Source organism: Talpa occidentalis, unplaced genomic scaffold (genome assembly GCF_014898055.3).
Source record: "Talpa occidentalis isolate TD23 unplaced genomic scaffold, MPIMG_talOcc4v2.1 talOcc4.6, whole genome shotgun sequence".
In the NCBI taxonomy this organism is placed as follows: domain Eukaryota; kingdom Metazoa; phylum Chordata; class Mammalia; order Eulipotyphla; family Talpidae; genus Talpa; species Talpa occidentalis.
Window position 1 is genome coordinate 118,795,023 of NW_023604972.1, and position 23,375 is coordinate 118,818,397.

General features: G+C 39.3%; 1 protein-coding gene across 1 annotated transcript in view; it reads right to left on the reverse strand.

Annotated features, from left to right (window-relative positions):
• C7 (complement C7) overlaps positions 1-15,346 on the reverse strand; it is a 44,771-nt gene extending 29,425 nt beyond the window's left edge. Inside the window, exons 1-6 of the mRNA XM_037529641.2 lie at positions 15,156-15,346; positions 13,096-13,151; positions 10,983-11,058; positions 6,730-6,871; positions 4,953-5,100; positions 3,370-3,508 (exon numbers count right to left, since the gene is read on the reverse strand). Of these exons, the coding sequence (XP_037385538.1) occupies positions 3,370-3,508; positions 4,953-5,100; positions 6,730-6,871; positions 10,983-11,058; positions 13,096-13,151; positions 15,156-15,161 (567 nt within the window). The 5' untranslated portion in view covers positions 15,162-15,346. The remainder of the gene's footprint in view (positions 1-3,369; positions 3,509-4,952; positions 5,101-6,729; positions 6,872-10,982; positions 11,059-13,095; positions 13,152-15,155) is intronic.
• Between the last annotated feature and the right edge of the window lie 8,029 nt (positions 15,347-23,375).

The following is a 23,375-nucleotide window of genomic DNA, read 5'->3' on the forward strand; positions in this document are numbered from 1 at the left end:
TAGTTTTTCAACTATAAAATAGAGATGATAGTAACCTTCTTGGGTTATTACAAGAAAAACAAATATCTGTTTAATTCACTTGAAACAGAGCTTAGTATATAAAGGCCTCTTAATATATGTTAGCTCTTTTGATCACTGATTCAAGCTATTCCTGATAAACAAAGTAAACTTCGAAATCTCAAATATTTGGACTCATACCAACAGAGGCATCTGAGACACAGATAACTAAGCATTCGTTAAAATTGCCTTTCGGATATATTTGTGTTACTCATTTGATGTGCACATAGAGTCTCTCTTCAAAATATATAATGAAGTGTCTTCGAAATCAAATATAGGAGGCTTCAGGAAGTTACTCATTTTTCTCTACCCTAATCTTTATTCACTCCCATCTGCAACTCATTACATGTTGAAAATAAACACAACTGTCTTTTAGCCAAGTGCACCATCCCAAAGCCCCCAGGGAGCAGGAATGTGCTTATGTTACAAAGTTTTCTGGTGGATGAAAAATATCCAAAAACAGAAAATTCACATGGTATCAAAGTAAGTAACTTACTCAGTAAGAAGCTAGCTTTGCCATGAACAAATGACAATTTTGATAAACAAACCTGTGACTTTAAGGAACATTGATTCTGTTTTGTGTTCATTAATGTTTATATTCCAACAAGTCAAGAGTCACCTTTTACCACATAGATAGCTGAATCCCCAGTGGTCCTAGGTCAGCGTGTATGGGCTAGGGAGGATATTCTCCACATCTATATCTGCATCAGGATTTAGCACTTCAATGATTGACTCACTGCCTATTCTTCCACCTTGCTTCCCTCACGTTGGATCTTCAAAACATCTCTGTCCTTCATTCAGTAACAAGCTATAATTTTCCTTAACATCCACAAACACCTTCAGGTTTGATAACTGGAAAGGCATTTCAGATGTCAATTCAAAAACTAAGCCAAGCTGCAGATAATGAATATCAGGATGATGCTGTTATTAAATTTTCCTTCTTCAGAAGTTGCAGATTTACAGCAGGTCTATCTTCCAACTACATCAGAAATTCTCTTCCTTATTATTTTCTCTGTTCTTTAACTTCCTAAATTTGACCCCCCCAAAATTTTTATCTGCAATTCTTACCCTTGTAATTATGAAGGAATTATCAACACATTCTCCTACAAATAGGAGGGGGGGAAATATCTCTAGATGTCTAGCTCATATCCTCCCTTCTGACCAAAGGTTAAATTATGACCATATTATTCACCATATAGAATTTAGAACAAGTTAAAACAATATATTGTAAAATATATTGTAAATAGAGTGGAAAAATAAAGACAGTGAAGTCTAACTGCTCCAAACTCTACCATTAATTGACTTGCTGTCTTGGAGCAAATCAGCTAAAATCTTTGACTTCTACATGTATGAGATAGTAAAATACTACTTACCTTTCAAATATATTGTGAGGATTAAACCTATACAAATTGCTTAAAATAGAGCAGATGCACAGTAGACATTCAAAAAATTGATGACTACAATTATTTTTAAGATAAATTTCTCTTTGCATTCTCATAATTCAAGAATTCTTAAATATAACTTGTTTTATTGTAAATTAGAAGATGGTGAATTTGCCATTTATAATCAAAGCTGCTCTCTGGAGAGGGTTAGTTTTGGGAAACAAAAGTTTCTTCTGTCTGAACCAAATAGTTTTGGTTTATAAATTTGGGAGTAATAAATGAGGAGCGGTGAACTGGAAATTTTGAGAGTTCTGGAAAGAAGGGAGGAAAGATCTTGGAAGAGGAGAGCAAAACACACTGAAATAGGATGAAACTAGAAATTTCATTTTGTTGAAGCTGTGGAAAGACAATGTTTTAAGATGAAAATGCCAACTGTTTTGTTGAATGCTTTTGCACCACTGCCACAAAAAAATCTCTCCCTCTCCTTTATATTTCTCTAAATCTTTAGGAACATCCCCTAAGTTTAGCACATTTCATAGTAATACATTTTATGTGGAAATCAGGGAACAGGATGAGTTTAGAAGTATAAGATGAAATAGCATGCAAGAAGCAGAAGCCAGGAGTCAGAGGACACCTTGAGACCACAAGCAAAATTTAGAAGTCAGGCAACACTGATTATTGGCAAGGAGTGGAACACAAACTACACCAGTGGGGCATAAATTAATGATACAATCAAAGTTTATCCAAGATAAACTTTATCTAATTGGGCCTCCCTGGTGGTGCAGGGGTTAAGACGCAACCTATGGAGCTATCCGCAGCCTCTGCAGCATGAGTTCGATCCCTGGCCAGGGAGCCACCCACATGGCGTAGCAGACCTCTCCTGTCTCGTCTGCTGCTTCCCTCAGCAGTGTATTTCAGTCAGTCTGCCTGTTCTGTTCCCCACTCTGTCTCTGGTGATCCTCTCATCCCCCCACACCTCTGGCCTGTACCCCAGTTCTTGTATGCATAAATAAATAAATCTTTACCCCAAAAAAAGGAAATAATTAATACAAAAATATAAGATCCTGTTTTCCTGGGGAGTGGGGGAGAGATGTGATCAGAGTGGGTTAGATGGAGCCTTACCAGTCACTGGCAGTGTCCTCCATCTTAATGTTGAGGTGAAGAGCATATATAAATGTTTGCTTTATTTTCATCAAAACCATATGTCTATGCTATTCACATACTTGTGAGCATGAAATATTTCACAAGTGGAAATCATCTTACCACCATCAATTAGAAATGCCTTTTTTTTAGACTGTCTTTTTTTTTTTTTTTTAGATTTATTTATTTATTCACACAAGCCCTGGGTACAGTCAGAAGCGCGGGAGGGTGAGAGAACTCACCAGAGCCAGAGCAGGGAACAGAGCAGGCAAACTGACAAAGTACACTGCTGAGGGGAGCAGCGGGTGGCAGGAGAGGTCTGCACGCCATGTGGGACCCTCGCCTCACGCCAGGGATCAAACTGGCCCTGCAGAGGCTGCAGGCAGCCTCGCAACCCAGCGCTCAACCGCTGCACCACCAGGGGAGGCCCAATTAGAAATGCTTTTTTAAGTGAAGTCACACTGGCTGTGGGAAGATGATTGTGACCGGCCACAGCCAGGGCCTTGAGTTTTACCGCTCACAAGTTCTGGGCCCACTTGGAAGATGGAGTTGAAATTGAGGCATAAAGATATTTCCACTTCAATGACACAAGTCTGAAAGCATTATTATCAGTACTTCAGGGTTAAAAAATGAGTGTACATTTTAAGACCATGTAAAACATTTATAAGATTTACCCACATTCAGGCAACAAGAAAATGTTCAACAAATAATAAAAAAATCAATATCATATAAATAATTGCTGGAAATAATTCGCAGGTTAGAAATAAATCAGATGAGTGTAATAAGGTACCTGAAATGTGTAGGAGAGGATATTTCCACTCAGTCTGTAGAAGTGTTTTCCATCCCCACTAAACACCTTTCTGCATTGACCACCAAAGCTTTTAGTGTTGATGACTCTGCTCCTGAACTTGCCAGTGAGTGCATTGTAACTGTTTTTTAAAAATGGAATAAGGGAAGAACAAAAGGCAGTTAAAAACCAGAACTAGCACTTGCTGAAAAAGGCATCATTAGAGAACTCTAGAAAGTTTTCAAATGCATTAGTTAGGCATCTCTTTAAGAATGTTCAGATAAAGAGAACAGCATCATAACGCACACCATACATTATCCAACTTCCCCTGTCTGGGAAAGTTACAACAGGGTGTTGGGAAAAGTCAACACCATTTCAGGCTATGAACGTTTTGGGGAAACACAAAGTCCTTTTGCAGCTATGCCAACAGCTAGTTTGACTAGAATCTATAGATAAAACCAATGCAATTAAGATCACTCTTGAAAACAGAGAGCTCTCTTATTAAATTTTCAAATTGTCTCTTAGTAAGGTGGGCAGTGTGGAACCAAGCTTAGCCGAGGTTTCGCCATTTTGTATATCCTCCACCTTGCTATGTTAGTCCTTGTCCAGCCGCATTCCGGAGATAGTTTCAGCAGTCACAACCCTCACTCTACTTGGTGACGAAAAAGCAGACCACCAATGAGGGCAGTCCTATCCATAAATGGGACAGCATCTCTAACCGTCCAATCAGTTTGAAACTAACCGCGCGCGCCAAAATGCCTTTGTAGTAGCCAATGAGTAATTGCCAGCTTCTTGCAAAGTTCGCGTCACTCGCGACCCAATAAGATACCCCTGCTTCCTCTGTTCGGGGCTCTCGACCTCTGCCGTTGCATCGGTGCGTGTCGAGGCCCGGTCTCGAGCCCGTAATAAACTCCCTTTTGCGTTTGCATCAGCTGTCTTTGGATTCTTGGAGGCTATGCTCGCCGAGTCTGCTGATCTTGGGCACAACAGGCAGTATACTCTTTAGAGTCATTTTACCATTTCTCTGTTAATGAACTTTAAAATGTTATAGAAAAATGACATCTATCACTTAAAATATATTATTTTAAAGCCTTACAACCTTTGGTCAGGTGACCTTTAAAAGTTTCTTAGAATTCTCTTTGAAAAGGCAAATAAGATTTTCCCAACTGCACTTGGAAACAAAAATTTCCAGCTAGTTTAAACCCATGTAACTGAGTCTTTCTCTCCTTCTCTCTCTCTCTCTCTCCCCCTCTCTCTCTCTCTGTCCCACCACCACACCCCTCATTGGGCAGCCACCCCCAAGACTGAGGGGTTTCTCTAGATGCAAGAATTTTAATACCAAAACTGTCATTCCAGGGACAATTGATCACTTTAAATTTTACCAAATACAAACATGTGTATTACATATAAACACGCAGGTATGCAGATATGAATCTTAAAAAGTGTTTCAGGATGTGGAACTCTGAGTCAATTATTTGGCTGTTAGGTGATATGTTATTACACTTACCAAACTAGAAAAAAATACACAAAGCAAAATTAAAAACCATACCTCATCAACATGGATGGGAGACTGCCCAGCACCTTACCCATTTCCAGTAAGTTCTATATTGGGAGGAGGTTTGTCGATGTCACAGGAAAGAATACTTTCTAAGTCCTCACATTTGTCTTCATCAGCACTATCTTCTTCACAGTCAGAATCTCCATTGCAAACCAAAGATTTGCTAATGCACTGACCTGAACTCAAGAAAAGCCACCACACAAAAATTAGAGAAGGGGAACAGTGCTCAGAATCAAAAAGGTTTCCCCTTCCCACCTCGGTCCCACACTGCACTGATACTGTAAAGTGAGGTTGAGCTAAATCCTCAGTGTGTCCAAGGAATATTTTGGCCCTCATTTTGAAATATACAAAATTGTTTCTGGGACCTACCTGGTGGTTCAAGGGGTTAAGACCCAGTACTATGAAAATATCCTCAGCCACTGCAGCAGAGTTTGATCTCTGGCCAGGGAGCTACCCACATGGCACAGCAGTCTGCTCCTGTCTGGTCTGCGGCTCCCTTCAGCAGCATATTTCAGTCCATCCATCTGTACTGCTCCACACCGTCTCTGGTGAATCCTCTAACCCCCCCCCCCACAACTCTGGCCTATACCCCAGCTCTTATAAGCATAAATAAATAAATCTTTTTAAAAAAATTGTTTCTGACCTCAGCTAGACACAAAATTCAAAATGGAACCTAAATTCAAATTCCAGATTCTTACCCATAATCATCAACTTATCTGAATCCTCCAAAATTCATACCATGCAAGCCACTGGGAAAACAGATGGCCTCTTGCCCTTCAACTTTCAATTTTTTTTTTTCAACTTTCCATTTCTTCTCTATAATACTGGTCAAGTGGCAAAAGTCCTGCCTTTGTGATTTAGATGTATAAGCTTTGAGAGCATGGGAACTAGACTAAAGGTTAAAATCCTCAACATTTCTTTAATATCTACTGCGCAAGATACTCTTCCAGATATTGGGGTACAAATGTGAATAAAAATGGTGAGGGTACAAATAGGAAAAATAAGTCAGTCTGTCCATCCCCCCCCCTCAAATGCAGACATCTTGCCTTGCATTTGAGAGAATGATAGCTGAGTGTGTGATTGATGTACAATAAAAAATCCTACAGATAAGGGCCTCCCTGGTGGCACAGGGGTTAAAGACAGCACAGTCAACCTATTGCCAGCCACTGCAGCACGAGTTTGATCCCCAGCCAGGGAGCAACCCACAAAGTGCGGCAGACCTCTCCTGCCTATCCCGCTGCTGCACTCAGCAGTGTATTTCAGTGGATCTGCCGGTTCTGCTCCCCACTCTTTCTGGTGAAGCCTCTCACCCTCGCACCTCTGGTCTACATCCCAGTTCTTGTATGCATAAATAAATCTTTTTCTTTTCTTTTTTTTTTTTTTTTTAGATATATTTATTTATTTATACAAGCACTGGGTACAGTCAGAAGCGCGGGAGGGTGAGAGAATTCACCAGAGCCAGAGCGGGGAGCAGAGCAGGCAGAAGGACCGAAGTACACTGCTGAGGGGAGCAGTGGGCGGCAGGAGAGGTCTGCGCGCCATGTGGGACCCTCCTCCGGTGGCCGGGGAGCAGCTGGGGATCGAACCGGCGCCGCAGAGGCCGCGGGCAGCTTCGCAACCCAGCGCTCAACCGCTGCACCATGAGGGAGGCCCAATAAATCTTTTTAAAAATCCTACTGATATTTGAGTAAAATTAAGGTACAGACAATATACATCCAGTAAAATTCAACAAATGAATACTAAGCAAGATAGCCAAAATGCATTTGAATTCACACTCTCTATGCCAGACATACAGAAACAAATACCTGAAAAACATCTGAAACGGTCTCCACATCCTTCTTCTATTGGACAACCACGTACAGGTTTACATGACTGTGTTTCAAAAGCACTTCCAACACAAGCATGGCCCCCATACTGCCCATAAACAGCGACTGACCGCCTGCGAGTCTAAATACAAAACAGGTAGTGCTTTTCAGTAACTCAGATTTTCTTTACATGAGAAATAAAATCCAAGGAAAATTAATATACTTGGGGAAATAAAGTTTAAGAAATTTCTCTGGGGCCTCCCTGGTGGAGCAGGGGTTAAAGTCCCAGCACTATGAAGCTATGGCCAGCCACTGGGGCATGAATTCCATCCCTGGCCGGGGAACTAACCCACATGGCACAGCAGACCTCTCCTGTCTCATCTGCTGCTCCCCCCAGCAGTGTAGTTCAGTCAATCCACCTGTTCTGCTCCCCACTCTGTCTCTGGTGAATCCTCTCACCCCCACATCGCTGGCCTGCACCCTAGTTCTTCTACACACACACAAACTAAAAATAAAAATAAATAAAGCCATTTCCGGAACATCACTTTAAAAAAACAAAAACAAAAAACCTCCAAAATCAATGAACCCACAGATACACTTGTCCTTGAGTCCAGTGAACTTGGGGTTTTATGTATCAAGTGCTCCCAACAACATATTTTTAATTCTATATATGTGAACAATGAAAGAAATTTAGTGAATCTTTAAGAAATTAACCTGAGTTAACTATAGATACCTAAACAAATATAGAATGATTAATATAATGACTAACAATATAGAATGACTAATGTTTTTCTCAGAGCATACAATAGCTAATTAGAGAAGATGAAATGGATTTTGCTTGGGAGAGAGTAAAGTTTCAAGGAAGGAAGATGGAGAAAGAGCTGGAGAAACCTTTAGAAAAGTGTTGGCAATTGATACACACTGAACCTTAAAGTCTTCTTCAGGAAGGCAAGGCAAGAAAAAACAATCCAGAGAGAGAAATATGCTAATATGGTGGTTAAATTGACCACACAGAAGCCTAAATACCCCAAAAGTGAAGCTGTATCTACAACAAAATTTCACTTAGACTATCAAAATCACTAACCTCTGATCTGGGACAATTATCTAAGGCAAAAACCTCTAGTGGGAGGGGAGAAGAAAGTATGGAAAAATTGAGAAAATCATCAAACCAAATGAGAAATTTACAACTCATCTGTCCTAAATTTCATTTAATCAATATGAAGACATGTATCTAGTGTTTAAACCGAAAGATCTACAAAATCCTTTTCCTCCCCAGTGGTGATCAAAAGTGTCTTTTAAGCCTCTTCCTGTGCTCACCTTTTCCCTATTAATGGGAAAGAACAAAAATTGAGATTCCTGGGACTTTAAACCTTGAGCAAAAGCCAATATGGAGCACCTTATATATAAACCAGTGTTGAATTTATTTTCATCTCCCCTAAATTGGATTAGTTGGGGTGATTCCTTGGGACATAAGGTCACGGTAATGTAATTTGAACTCAGCAGTACAGAGTCAGGAGGGACCTGACTTTGGCCCTACCATTGTGTCTGAGTAGAGGATCCATGGAGAACGGAGTGGGGAACGGAACTCAGCACAATTTTTTGATAAGCTTTTAACTTCAGTTTTCATTGATACAGATGTCTCTCATGTGTGAATTATTAATTTGGTTTTTTTTTTTTTTCCTGAGGTCCCAAAGCACAGATTGTGTTGCTTGTATAAGTAGTGTTTTTCCCTCCCATGCACGGGGATGACCTTGATGGCCAACTACGCTCTGCAATCTCATTCTCACCTGTCAAATTCTGATCTTATGACCGCTTTCATTTTCACACTTGTCTCTTTCTGAATGAAAATTCTGATTGTTAATCTAGGCATGTGCCGATGCATGATGACTTTCACTCAAAGACAAAAAGCACTGAAATGAAAAATCTTTTCTATCGACTTCAGTTGAATGCCTTTACTTAATCTATTTTTAAATTTTAAAAATCTTTCATGTGATTGGGGTTTGTTGGACTTTCGCCTTGTTATTCATGTACCTGTTTGTATTAAGAGTTGTCATTCAATAGGGGAACCAAATAAGACATGGGGGGGGGGAATAATAATGATACAAAACAAAACAAAAACAAATGGACAATTATAAACCAGAGACATCCTGCAGGGGAGGAGCAGGGAGAGGGATCAAAAGGAGGGAGGGAGGGGCACAGGGGACTGAGGTGATGGTGCACGGGTGCATTGGGGAAGGAAACTCTATGGGGATCATGGGGACCACACTGGGGTAGGGGGAGAAAGCAAACACTGTTTAAAAATGAACAATGATGTGAAAAATAAAGAGTTTCATTCATTATATTTGCAGAAGCCACATTCACATTTGTGTAGCTCATTTTATAAATACCGTTCATGGAGACTAAATAAATGTTTGGCATTAATGATGATCATCATGATGCTTCAAAATAGAAATTATCTTCTATAATATGGTCCTATTACTGAAATAATTTAAAATATCATTTTAAATATATATTTTTATCTAAGCTGAACTACCTTAAACTATTTAACCATTCACATATTCAGAACATTTGAAACGTATTTCTAAGAATTTAGTCTAAGAAAATAATCAGAAAAAAGGACAGATATCTATGCATAAAAGTATTGATTTAAGTTAACTTTATGGGGCCTCCCCAGTGGCGCAGGCAGTTGAGCGCTGCACAGTGCAGCTGTCCGCAGCCTCTGCAGTGCCGGTTCGATCCCCGCCGGACTCAGAGCAACGCACATGGCAAGCAGACCTCTCCTGTCTCACCTGCTGCTCCCCTCAGCTGTGTATTTCATCAGTCTGCCTGTTCTGTTCCCCACTCTGTCTCTGGTGAATCCTCTCACCCTCCCGTGCATCTGACCGGTGCCCCGGCTCTTGTATAAATAAAAAATAAATAAATAAAGTTAACTTTATGATTATAAAATATGTAAATAACCCAAATGTCAAGCAATAGGAAAGTGGATAATTAGAATAAGTTTAATCAAATGACAGAACATAATAAAAGTGTAAAATTCATGTATAATATTAGGTTAAAATAAAATGCAAAACTATGATCAAATAATCCTATTTTCGGAAATTAGAACCTCACAGAGAGAAAATAAATTGAAAGAATAGTTGCCAGGTAACAGATATCTCCTGTCTCACTTACTGCTTCTCTTACCAGTGTGTTTCAATAAATCTTCCTGTTCTGTTCTCCATTCTGTCTCTGGTAAATTCTTTCACCCTCCTCGCCTCTGGCCTACACCTTAATTCTTTCCTACACTCTTCTCCACAACCATAGAGCGTTTCTGTGTGGTGGTGTAGTATGATTTTAAGTAGGGTTAACTTCAAAAAAAAAAAAAGAATTGCCAAAATTATGGTATCTTTTTTCAAAATTATGGTATATTGATTTCTTCTACGTAGTAGAATCACAAGTAGTAGAATCACAAAATCACAAGTATTTTTAGAAGTCCTCTAAAATCTCCATATTGTCTTATATTTTATTTATGCTGCTTAGGAATTAAATATAAAACACTGTACAATGTTTGACTTTTGAAGATCACTCACTATCTGTTTGGTAAAACAAAATAGTCATTTTGCTACTTGTTAGTGTTTATTTCAAGGGAGAAGGAAAATGGAGATATATGAAGCAGATTTTGAATTATCTACCCACTTCATTTCATGTTATTCTTATTTCTCTACTAATTAAAAAAAGTAAATTGCTTTTAACTTTTATCCCATGTATATTTCTAGGCTCACATGTAAGATTTCAAAAAGTCCCACAAGAAAAATAAGAGTACAGAAATTACTTTATGCCAACATTAATTGTTAAGTAAGCTACACCTTTTCCCCTTCAAAATTACTAATTATATTTTCGAGAAACCTAAAAAATAACATTCAAAAGCCAATGCTGTTTTGTCCATACTAAGCTGTTACTGTGTAAAAATTAAGAAACACAGGGCCTCCCCGGTGGCGCAGCGGTTGAGCGTTGGGTTGGGAAGCTGCCCGCAGCCTCTGCAGCACCAGTTCGATCCCCGGCCACCGGTGAGGGTCCCGCATGGTTCTCAGACCTCTCCTGCCACCTGCTGCTCCCCCCAGCAGTGTACTTCGGTCCTTCTGCCTGTTCTGCTCCCTGCTTTGGCTCTGGTGAATTCTCTCACTTTCCCACGCTTCTGACTGTACCCAGTGCTTGTATAAATAAATAAATCTTTAAAAAAAAATAAGAAACACAAAGTTTTGACATGATCCCACCTGAGTCTTGGTGCAGCCATTGCATTCTGACCATGGGCCATAGGAATTCCACTGGCAATTGATTGGAGATGAGGCACTATCAAATTGTCATCATATAGCATGTGGAAAAATAAAAGAGAGGAATACAAAGAATAGTAAAATGTAGTTCAAAATTACTCCACATTTTTTTCCTAAAAAGTATCAGAAGTATCCCAAATATAAAAAAAATATGTGAGCTGGACCACATTTTTTAGAGACTAACATATATAAATATATATATATATAACATACCAGGAACTATTGAGATATTTCGAGTTGTGGTTTAATAGAGGGCAGGGTAAAGACACAGACATATAAACTATAATCATATTCTAGTGATGCTATCACAAACCATCATAATAATGCAATCATAGTCCATAGTACGACATATTTAATGTCATAGATTTCCTACCACCAGAAACATGTACAGTCTGATGTGTAATGGAAATACAAATAAATGTGTGTTCAGAAAAAGGAGGATATGTGAGAAAATATATTGGAGGATGTTATTAAGACTGTTAAAGGAATTTTGAAGGGGGCCTCCCCGGTGGCGCAGCGGTTGAGCGCTGGGTTGCGAAGCTGCGCGCGGCCTCTGCGGCGCCGGTTCGATCCCCGGCTGCTCCCCGGCCACCGGAGGAGGGTCCCGCATGGCGCGCAGACCTCTCCTGCCGCCCGCTGCTCCCCTCAGCAGTGTGCTTCGGTCCTTCTGCCTGCTCTGCTCCCCGCTCTGGCTCTGGTGAATTCTCTCGCCCTCCCGCGCTTCTGACTGTACCCAGTGCATGTGTAAACAAAACAAGCAAACAAACCAGCAAACAAGTAAATAAAGCATGCCTCTATAAAAAAAAAAAAAAAAAAAAAAAAGGAATTTTGAAGGATGAACTGAAGTTATACAGAAATTCTTAACTGAGAGAAGAAGCATTAAAAGATCTTAGAAGTGGGAAACCAAACTGACAAAGGCTTCATGGACAGGACTATACTTCTAGATGTTCCTCCTATTCATTCCACCCAAACAGGAACAATTTGTGCCAAAACGATTCCACTCAAATAAAATATGCAGAAAATGGAGAGCTGATTCTCACATAGTGCTGGATTCAGGTTATGTCAAAGAGGTCATCATGTCACTTGGTCCTAAGAGATTCAGGAGGGCCACCCGAAACCCTTACAAGGGGTAAGGAACAAGACTGTGTATTACTGATTTTCAAGCACATTACCCGCCTGGCAGACATCTTATGTTAATGGGATTAACACTGATCTTGAGCCTTTTGAAAGTAGGAAGTCCATTTTGTAGCCTATGTGCTTCGGGGGCTTTTCTGGAGCCAAATTTACAAACCTGTAGTCTTGATCTGGCACCAATAGTCCAACTGCCTTAGAATTTTTGATGCTTAGACAATCTGAGCATTGTACTATTTGCATTATTTTGTGTTCAAGGAACAGGCATGTTTAGGAAACATGCCTTAGGGAGGGAAGCTGCTTGGCCACTCTGCCCCATGCTCCCCTCACACTGTCCAGTCCTCTCAAAGAGCCTGTATCACATTGTACCGAAGTGAGCTATTTCAAGACCAGAATCACACAGTGGACTCTCAGAATTGTCTTGCTTCTTTTTGTGTGCCCAGTCACTAGTAAAAGTCCTGACACGTATTCTGATAATTTCGTAAAATAAACTGACCTGATCCTGTCCCATCAAAGAGTGAAATGGTCACAAGCCATGGATAAATGATACAGCTTTTTCCTAGGTCTCAAGAGCCATAAAATTGTTTTCTTTAAAAAACTCAACTTTTGAAATCCAAACAATGCTTTGTGAGGACTATATTTAAAAAGCACATTCTGTCTTAAGATGTGTTAGAGCATTCTCTGAATTACAGATAAAAGCTTGGTGCTGGGATGAGTAGAAAACAGAGACGAAAACAAAATAAAAATAAAAGCAAGAATAAGACATGTTTTGCCTTTTTTTTTAAATGTGGAAAGATGAAAGTGTTGTTGGAGGGATAAACATGCTCAGATTGAAGTGTAAAAAATTAGACCATTCTAAATAATTTCCTAAAAATAGAAGAAATAATTTTTATTAATATCTACACACAATCCAAAAATGTTTTACCTTGAAAATATTTCAAATTCTCCTATAAATCCCATCAAGATGAATAAGCTTATTGCCTGGGTAGAAGAAAACAACAAGGCATTATTTTAGCTTGCATATCTTTAATGAGTTGAAAATGAATACATCTGTACAAGTCAGGTTTGTGAGTTGGGAATATAAAGAGTAAAGAACCACAGAGAAGGCTAGATGACTGCCTTTAAATAAAAGTCTAGTATAAGGGCCTCCCTGGTGGCGCAAGAGGTTAAGATACAACCTATGAAGCTATCCACAGCCACTGCAGCACAAGTTTAATCCCCCAACTAGCCAGGGTAGATCCCCCGGCTGGCCAGGGAGCTACCCACATGGTGCAGCAGACCTCTCCTAGGGGTTAGTCTCCTCTCCTGTCTCGCCTGCTGCTCCCCTGAGCGGTGTATTTCAGTAGATCTGCCTGTTCTGCTCCCCACTCTGTCTCTGGTGAATCCTCTCCCCCTCCACCTCTGGCCTACACCCCTGTTGTTGTATGCATAAATAAATAAAAATAAATCTTTAAAAAAATACAAGGCAAAGTAATAGATATCACATTAATTCTAATGTTGTAGGGTTACTTGATATTCTAGCATAATATAAAACAAATTAAGATTGTAATTTGTGTTTAATTTTTAATTATTTAACTCATGAATGCCTGAGTTATTCGAGACCTAGATCTCCAGTATTTATCTTTCTCCTGATTTATTTCACTCAGCATAGTCCCCTCCAGTTTCATGCATGTTGTCTCACATGCCATGATTTCATTTCCTTTCATTGTTGAGTAGTAATCCATTGGGGATGGGGATAAGGGGTGCAGGGACCCAGAAGTCTCTGGTGGAGGATTATGGGTGATTATGGGGCAGATGTGATGTGACCCTATACAGGGTGGTAAATTAATATTCTGTCAATAAGCAAAAAAGTACAGAAAAAAATTAACAAAAATATTTTTTAATTTATTTATTTATACAAAAACTGGGGTACAGGCCAGAGGGGCAGGAGGGTGAGAGATTTCACCAGAGAATTCCTCAGAGCGGGGAGCAGAACAGGCAGACAGACCTAAGACACTGCTGAGGGGAGCAGTGGACAAGGCAGGAGAGGTCTGCTGCACCATGTGGCTATCTCCCTGGCTGGCCAGGATTGAACCTGTGCTGCAGAGACTGCAGACAGCTTCACAGTGCTGCGCTCAACCCTCTGCGCCACCAGGGAGGCTAACAAAAATATTTTTAAAAGTACCATATCTTCTTCCTGCATCAACTCCATTTAAAAGTGAGCATGGATTCAGTGTCGCAAATGGACAGCACAGTGATCACAGAAGCAATACAGCAACGGACAGAGTTGAGAAGGTGTTGCTCCAGCATTATAATGCAAATTTTTTAACTTTAATACCAAAATTTGCAATAAAAAATTATAGCAATTTCAACTTATTTTTGCAACCCGGAAATCTAATGGATGATTTTGACTTCATCTTTGGCCTTGTCTTTGGTTGAACAGTAATTTTTTTTAACATTTGGCCATTTTACACTTAGTCAACACGGTTACTTAGTAAGTTTTTACTTTCATTCCACCTGCTTATATTTTCTCTCCCAATCCTGACCCTTTCATGTAGGATTCCAAATTCTAAAGTTTCAAGGATCTAAATTCCTTTTCTATAAAACTCTTAGAAAAGTCAAATCACAAGTCGGAGGTTAGGGCAAGCAAGGGTTCACCGTGTGACTCCAAATCAAACAAACAAAATTATGCTGAAGGAAATTTTTCCAGAAAAAATAACAGTACTGTTGTATTTCTTTATCACTTCCTCAAGTCTTTCATGAATGTTCACTCCAGTCCTAATTCCCAGACCTCTGAACCAGTAAGTTCACTGCAAGACAAGAAAAAGGAATTCTCTTTGGCTAAACTGTTAAATATATTGAAGGAAGGAATGTTTAAGTCCCTCCCAGATCTTTTTCTTTTCTATTTTCCTATGTCCTCCCCTTACTTGATTTCTTTCAGTTAGTTACGTTTCATTCCCCTTTGTGATAACTTCCTTTAGGATAGTAATGAAATTATCATCTTACCTTCATGTTTAGGAAAACATTCAGAGTACAAGAGAGGAGAAAAATTTCTGCTGAGTGCGTGGTGAATTTTTCAACAGCAAGAAAATCCCAGCAATCAGCCTGCTTCTCTGTCTCTCCCTGCTGGGGATGAACTTGGCACTCATATATAGAGCAAGTGCAACTGAGACTCAGCTCCTACACCAACCAGCTTCTCCAGGGACACAAAGAGCCTGCCCCTATTCTTTGTGTCTTGAAGCCAGATGCATCTTATCAATTTACACAGACCTTTGCTACAGCCAGTTGGGACTGTTTGGAAGTGTAGTTCTGAGAAAACTTATCCATAAATCAAGAGAGGCAGCAAATGTACTCAGTTCAATGTTTAAGTCATTTTTTAACCAAAGGAGTCTCTATGTGAGGCAAGGGATAAGCCTCCTTCCTGATTCAATTTACTAATCTAAGCAGATGTTTTTATGATTCCCTTGGGCCTCCCTGGTGGCGCAAGGGATTAAGTCTCAGTACTGCATTTGATCCCCAGCCAGGAAGCCAACCCTTATGATGCAGCAGACCTCTCCTGTCTCACCCGCTGCTCCCCTCAGCAGTGTATTTCAGTCAGTCTGCCTGTTCTGCTCCCTACTCTGTCTCTGGTGCATCCTCTCACCCCCTTCCCCACACCTCTGGCTTATACCCCAGGTCTTGTATGCATAAATAAATAAAATAAATCTTTAAAATAATAAATAACTAAATAAATAGAGTTGCAGGTATTTGCAGGCATTTGTCTTTGTCATGGAGAGGTGAGTGTTGAGCAGTTATAGATAGGACTCCCAAAGTGCCTGCCAGAGTAGTTTTTCATTCATGCTTGCATGCACATGTAAATTTGTCCACCCTAAATCAACAAAATCACTGAGGATATTTAATACGATACTCTATAGGCTTTAATAGATAGAAGCCTTGAGCAATATCAGTCTTTATTTCATTCCTTACTTGCTGTCAGAACCATATTAACTCACAGAATTTTCTTTATCCAGAGAATGAGTCACATATATGCAAGCATATCTACTATAATTTAGAACTTGATTCCCAGGCATTATTTAATGCTAAAAAATTCACAAACACTTCCTTCCCCAAGTGCTTTATGCTCTCCCACCTCCACATCTTTGCTCTCACATGCATAGTGATCTTCTGTCTGGAATTTCAGAGGAGTCATTGGAATAAAGGCTCTAATGGGTACCAGTGTAGTCAAGCATGGGCATCTGACCACCAGCATGTTATGCAGACTTAATTCAAAGGGAATTCCTTCACTGGAAATTTTTAATTAAAAAAAAAATCAAAGAAATGACTTGGAATTATTGAAGCAGGGATAATGCGCCAACTCTGTGAAACAGGTAAGGAGGGGAAGCAGGAAGTAAAATTTGGAATTTATTTCTGTAGTCAGAAAGGTGCAATCAAGGTCTCATTTAAGGAGGGACAGACATAAAGGACCAGAGAATTCACAAGATGGAATGATCAAAGCTGGTTTTAAGTTTGACTGAGAACGCTGGAAGAATTTAAGGAGAAATTAATGAGTAGAGAAATAAAAAGTTGAGAAGGATGAGATGGTTTTGGAGAGGGGATATTTTGATTTTGGAGGCAACAGCCAACATATAACTGGAAATATACATCTTTGGGGAAAGAAATGTCTTGGATAGGAATATAGCTGGAGCTACTGGCATGACGTCATGCAAGACTGAGTGCAGTAAAGTAAAAAACCAAAAGGTGTGTTCCTATCCAGGAAACAGGAAAAGTCAAAAGGAGAGAGAGGTTACAGAAGGAGAAGGAAAACCAAAACAATGTAATGTCAAGCCAAGTCAGGAGAATCGCAAGGAAGTCAGTGAACAACAACAGGGTCATGCGGAGGTCAAAGGAAGGTCACATCTATTGAAAATAAAACATGGTGAATAAGTTTAAGGCAGAGTTTTCTCACATATTTTCCACTATTTTTTTGAAGTGCTACAAGACACTTGAAGAAAAAAATAACTAATTTTGTGGTTAAATAAGTATACAAAGCTGAGTATACTATAGAGGAGAGTTTCTCAACCTCTGAACTACTGATGTGCCAGATCATTCCTTGTTGATGGAGAGAGTAGTAGGGAGCTGCCCTGAGCATTAGAAGAAGTTAGGCAACATCTTTGATCTTTACACACTCAATACCAGCAACACACACACACACACACATTGAGAACCACTGTGAAAGTGTCTACTCCTAGCAAATGCCCAGCCCTGGACTCACAAAGCACAGCACACAGTGCATTCTAAGCCCACTGTTCTGAAAGTCCTCACAGTAAAAAAAACTTCTTAAAACTTTTTTCTAACCAGAATTTCCCAAATTCATGTGACCCCAGAATTGCTGTTTCTAACAACCCCCAAACTGTTATATGCTTTAGCAAATGGTGTCTGAACCAATACTGAATCAATGGTGGAGTGGGGAAGCAGATTTTGGCCATATTGGGGAAGGGTGTGTAAGGGTGCTGCCATCTCCTGCACATTCCCAAGTCCCCATTAGTTCTCACTTCCATTGGGTGCACCTCAAAAATTGTTCACATCCCAGACCCTAATTAAACCATTAGGCCATCTCAGGGAGATATTTAAACACATTTTAATAAGCCCATTTAATTTACTAGCCATTTCATTTTGTTCTAAATTGTTCCAATGTGTCCTGCTGATTCTGGGAGCATAAAAGGGATGGATTCACTGGGAAAGAGAAGACTTCTCTCTTCTGGGGGGACTGAAAAGGTCTACGCTAAAACTGCCAAGAGTGGGAGCAAAGAAGCAATAGCGCCCCCTAGGGGTAATCATGTTCCAGACCCTTGAGTAAAAATAGCATTAGGCTCTGGAGTTAAACATAATGAAAGTAGTGAAAAACATTGAATATTCTTAGACTTCCAGTCAAGTGCTTGTTAAGTTAATAAGTACTCCAGGTGGTCTCTTTTCCCATTAAAGTGTCACAGTGTGACTAGTTTGAGAATGAAAAATGGCTGCTAGGCAATGCTTATCCAAAGGAAGATTTCAAAAAAATAATGAGTGTTAAATGTTTTATCGTTATGCAGGTTTATGCTGCCCATCTATGCTAGCAGCGCTGCATTAAACACTGTGGTTTGTGCATTAATTTAAAGTGAGGTCATTAGATTAGTATTCACTGTTGGTATCTAGCCCTTCATAAGAATGCAGTTTAAGATTTAAAAAATATTCACACTCCCATTTGAGACAGATGTCACTGCCCTTTACAACACTGGACAGTCCCTTGTCCTGATGGTACTGATGACTGCAGAAGGTGAGAATCAAGTTACAATCAGGAGGTGATATTTTGTCATTATGATTTTCAATTGTGTCAGGTACTTGCTAAATTTAGAAGGCCTGCTTTGTTTGGGTTTCTCTCATCTGGGTTTTCCAGTTATCTGCAATGTGTGGCAGCAGCCTGCAAGTCCAAGATACATTTTATTTGGCTTAAATTTGAATTAAGTCAAACATCTGAGAAGGAGGGTACAAAATGCAAAGATTTCCATGGTTCTGTAATGCATTATGTCAAGTCCTGCAGAAGAAGAGTGAATATGAAAGGATAAAGTCATTTATTTGCTCTACACTTGAGATGTATTTTTTCAGCATATGATAGCCCTAAAATAAATATCCATCACTTTCAGAAAATGTCTGTCTGTCCCATAATTTTAAACTTTACTTTCTTCAATTACCTTTAAATACATATATGTGGATATCTGCTGCATCATTACATACTTCAAAGGCCAAAAAGGAATTTAAAATAAGTGGTATAGAGAAGTAAAATCCTGAATGGCACAAGTTCTTTAAATATTTGTGAAAAAATCCTAGACGCCTGTGGAGAACAGTCACAAACAATAACAGCAAATGTCTTAAAATTAGGAATTTTCAAGGGCCTCCCTGGAGGTGCAAGGGGTTAAGTCTCAGCACTATAAAGCTATCGCCAGCCACTGCCCTGGCCTGGGAGCTGACCCACATGGTGCAGCAGACCTCTCATATCTTGCCAGCTGCTCCCCTCAGCTGTGTATTTCAGTCAATCCACCTATTCTGCTCCCCACTCTGTTTCTGGTAAATCCTCTCATCCCCCGCATCTCTGGCCTACACCCCAGCTCTTGTATGCATAAATTAATAAAATAAATCTTTTTTTAAAAAAAGTAGGAATTTTCCTGAAAATTGAAGAAATAAAATGAAACTCCTCCTTAAAGGTAGGAATTTTCCTGAAAGTGATAAAAGGTACCAATTTGTTTTTCGTTAGTACAAATGTGTACAGCTTGGCTTCAAATCTTGAGCAAGTTGCTTAATCCTGATGACTCTCTTTCTTGCTTCTCAGAAATGTGGAAATCATATCCTCTAACTCATGAGGTTATTGTATTAAATGAATCCAAGTAAAACACATAGCACTGTGCCTGGAATATAGCAAGCTTAGTGCAATAATTGTGAGCTAATACTCAAATAAATTAGAATAACCCAAATAATCAACAGTAGTAATACATTATGTAATATAATTCATAATAAATTATCATACTCAAGAAGAGTTGGGAAGATGGCATCAGAGAAGGTTCCCCTCATTTTCTCAAGAGAAAATTCTACAGTGATACAGAAGAACACTGTATCTAGATTCTGTGATTTGGGGCAAAACTAGAACACCTCTTGGACATAACAAACCAACACTAAACACAACAGAGGAGACATGGATGGAATAAAACTCTATTCAACAAAATGTGGGTGGATACAGTATCTGTACTGAAACTGCAAGCCATAAAAGATCCCTGCAGCACCATCTGCTGGGAAAATGGAAGTAATGCAATCTTAGGACACCAAAAAACAGCAAATTGGGCAGACAGAAAAATACAATATATGGCACCTTGATTCCTCAAAGAATATTTTACCTCAAACAAAGAACAAATTCCCAGAACCCTACCACAAAGATTGAAGATCTTTTCTTCCTATCAGATAGTGCTCAAAATTGCTGTGATAAAGAAATTCAAAGAAATGGTTTAAAAAAAAGATGATCAAATAGATTAAAAAAATGCAGAAAAACAAACAAATGCCCTGAAAAAATAAAATTAATGACCACAGTATTGAAATAGAAGTTTTAAATAAGAAAATAATGGAAATCCAGGATGTGAAATGATCAATAGAGGAAATAATAAAAATTCTGCAGAAGGGCCTCCCTTGTGGCTCAAGGGGTTAAGATGCAACCCATGAAGCAATCTGCAGTCTCTGCAGCACAAGTTTGATTCCCTGGCTGGCCAGGGAGCAACCCACATGGTGCAGCAGACCTCTCCTGACTCACCCGCTGCTTCCCTCAGTGTACTTCGGTCACTCTGCCTTTTCTGTTCCCCACTCTATCTCTGGTGAATCCTCTCATCCCACAAACCCCTGGCCTGTACTCCAGCTTTTGTATGCATAAATAAATAAATCTTTAAAAAAAATCTGCAGAAAGCTATGTAAGTAGCATAGACCAAATGGAAGATCAAATCTCAAAGATAGCAAAGCACAAGAATCTGGGCAGAAGAAGAAAGAGAAACATGAAGAAAAAATAAAGAAATACTTCAAGAATTCTCTTATTCCATGAGGAAAAGAAATATAAGAATAATGGGTATCCCAGAGGGGAAGGGAGAGAGAACATAGAACTTACTTAAATAAATAATAGAGGAAAATTTCCCAAACCTGGAGAAAGAACTAAATATACAAATCCATGAAGCTAAAAGGTGCGCTAGTTAACTAAATGTAATGAGACCTATACCAAGACCTTGTCATAAAACTTTAAGTTGCTAGAAAAAGATGAGCAAGAAAAAGTAAAAACCAGTAGAAGGAAGGAAATGTTTTTAATTGAGCGGAAATAAATGAAATAAAAATCAAAAAGACAGTCCAAAATGAAATCATTTCATTTAATGAAATGAAAACTTTTTCCTTGAAAAAGATAAATAAAATAGACATACATCTAGCTAAACTCACTAAAAAAAGAGGGCAAAAACTCAAGTAAATTGACTTAAAAATGAAAGAGAAGTTTTAACCAAGACCCCAGAAATTCAAAGGATCATAAGAGATTACTATGAACAGTTGTATGCCAGTTGAGTAATCTAGAAGAGATGGACAAATTCTTAGAATTATACAACCATCTGAAATCGAGTCAGGAAGAAATGGAAAAAACCTGAATGGGCCAATTGCAGGCAAGGAAATTTAAATAGTAATCAAAAGTTTCCCCCCCAAAACACAACTGTCCTGAACCAGACCCTCAGGACAAACTAATACCTATCTTCAAACTCTTCCAAAAAGCTGAAAAAGAGGAAATAGTTTGGAACATATTCTATGAGGCCAACCAAAACCAAACAAAGACACCACACACACCCACAACTTACAGAACCATTTCCCTGGTGAATATAGATGCAAAAATTCTCAACAAAATCTTAGCAAACTGAATTCAACAATGCATTAGAAAGATTATACACCATAATCAAGTGGGACTTATGTCCCAGTTGGTGTTCTTAGCACTTGACATACAATACCAAGCATTTTAGCATAGGCATTAATTCCAATTTTCTTACCATTTGACCTTTTGGATTTTAATAGAAAGAGAACTGCATGTGAATTCAAAATATTTGGGCTCAACTTTTTTTTTTAATTTTTTAATTTTTTTCTAAGATTTATTTTATTTATTTATACAAGCACTGGGTACAGTCAGAAGCACAGGAGGGTGAGAGAATTCACCAGAGTCAGAGGGGAGAGCAGAGCAGGCAGACTGACAAAGTACACTGCTGAGGGGAGCAGCGGGCGGCAGGGGAGGTCTGCACACCATGTGGGACCCTCACCTGGTGTCAGGGGATCAAACCGGTGCTGCAGAGGCTGATGGCAGCTTCGCAACCCAGTGCTCAATGCTATGCCACTGGGGAGGCCCTGGGCTCAACTTCTGACTACACTATTTGCTGGCTTTGTGATTTTTAGCAATTCACTTAACTTCCTGGTACAACTGTGGGAACAAATAAGTTAGTTCCCCCAAAATTTGAATTTGAGGAACAAAGCAAACACATCCATGAATCACACTTAAAGTTTATTCAGGCCAACATGCATATAACATAACCCATGGACTGGATTTTAGTTTGACGCAGGACCCCCCCACTCCCTAAAATCCTCACCTCCCCTTTTCCCAACAGAGATCTTCTTATACCCTGCTTAGCACGTGATCTTTCTTGTGTGAGCTAATGACCCCAGGTGTCCAGGGAACATGTCATGTACATGTTTATTTTAGCAAGATAAATAGAGTTGTGTATAGATCAGAATAGAGATTAACACATGTGAAACAATGGGGAAGTTGGCTCTCTCCCCAGGATAGGGCAGTTATGAGTCACAGGTGTAAGATGGCATCAGTTCAAGTGGAATCATTTTGGTTTTCCTACACTCCCTTACTCTTATTTCATTAAATAGGAATATTATTTTAAAACTGTCTTTCCAGTGCAAATGGCCAACAGGCATATGAAAAATGTTCAACATCACTTGTAATCAGGGAAATGCAAATCAAAACTACAATGAGATACCATCTTACACCAGTGAGAACGGCACATATTTAAAAAACTAGCAACAATAAATGTTGGCGAGAGAGGATGTGGAGAAAAAGAAACTCCTACACTGCGGGTGGGAGTGAAAACTGGTCCAACCACTATGGAAAGCTGTGTGGAGATTCCTCAACCTACTAAAGATAGAGCTTCCATATGATCCAGCAATTCCACTCCTAGGTATTTACCCAAAGGACACAGAAACATTAATTCCAAAGAGCACCTGCACCCCTATGTTTACAGCAGCACAATTTACAATAGCTAAGCTTTGGAAACAACCCAAATGTCCAAAAAAGAGATGACTGGATCAAGAAGATGTGGTACATATACACAATGGAATATTACTCAGTAATCAAAAAAGATAAACTCATGCAATTTGCAGCAACATGGATGGAGCTGGAAGGGATCATGCTCAGTGAAATAAGCCAGAAAGAAAAAGAAAAATACTGTATGGTCTCACTCAAGGCAGGAATTTAGAAAACCTAAATAAGAGACCAGGAAAAAGACTAATCAATACAAAGGAAAAATCAAAATCAGCAAGCAACTATAAACCAGAGACACACTACGGCGGTGGGTTGGGGGGGGAGCGGGGAAAGCAAGGACTACAGTCAAAATAAGGGGGGAGGTGTAATTATATGGGGAATATAACCAAAATGTA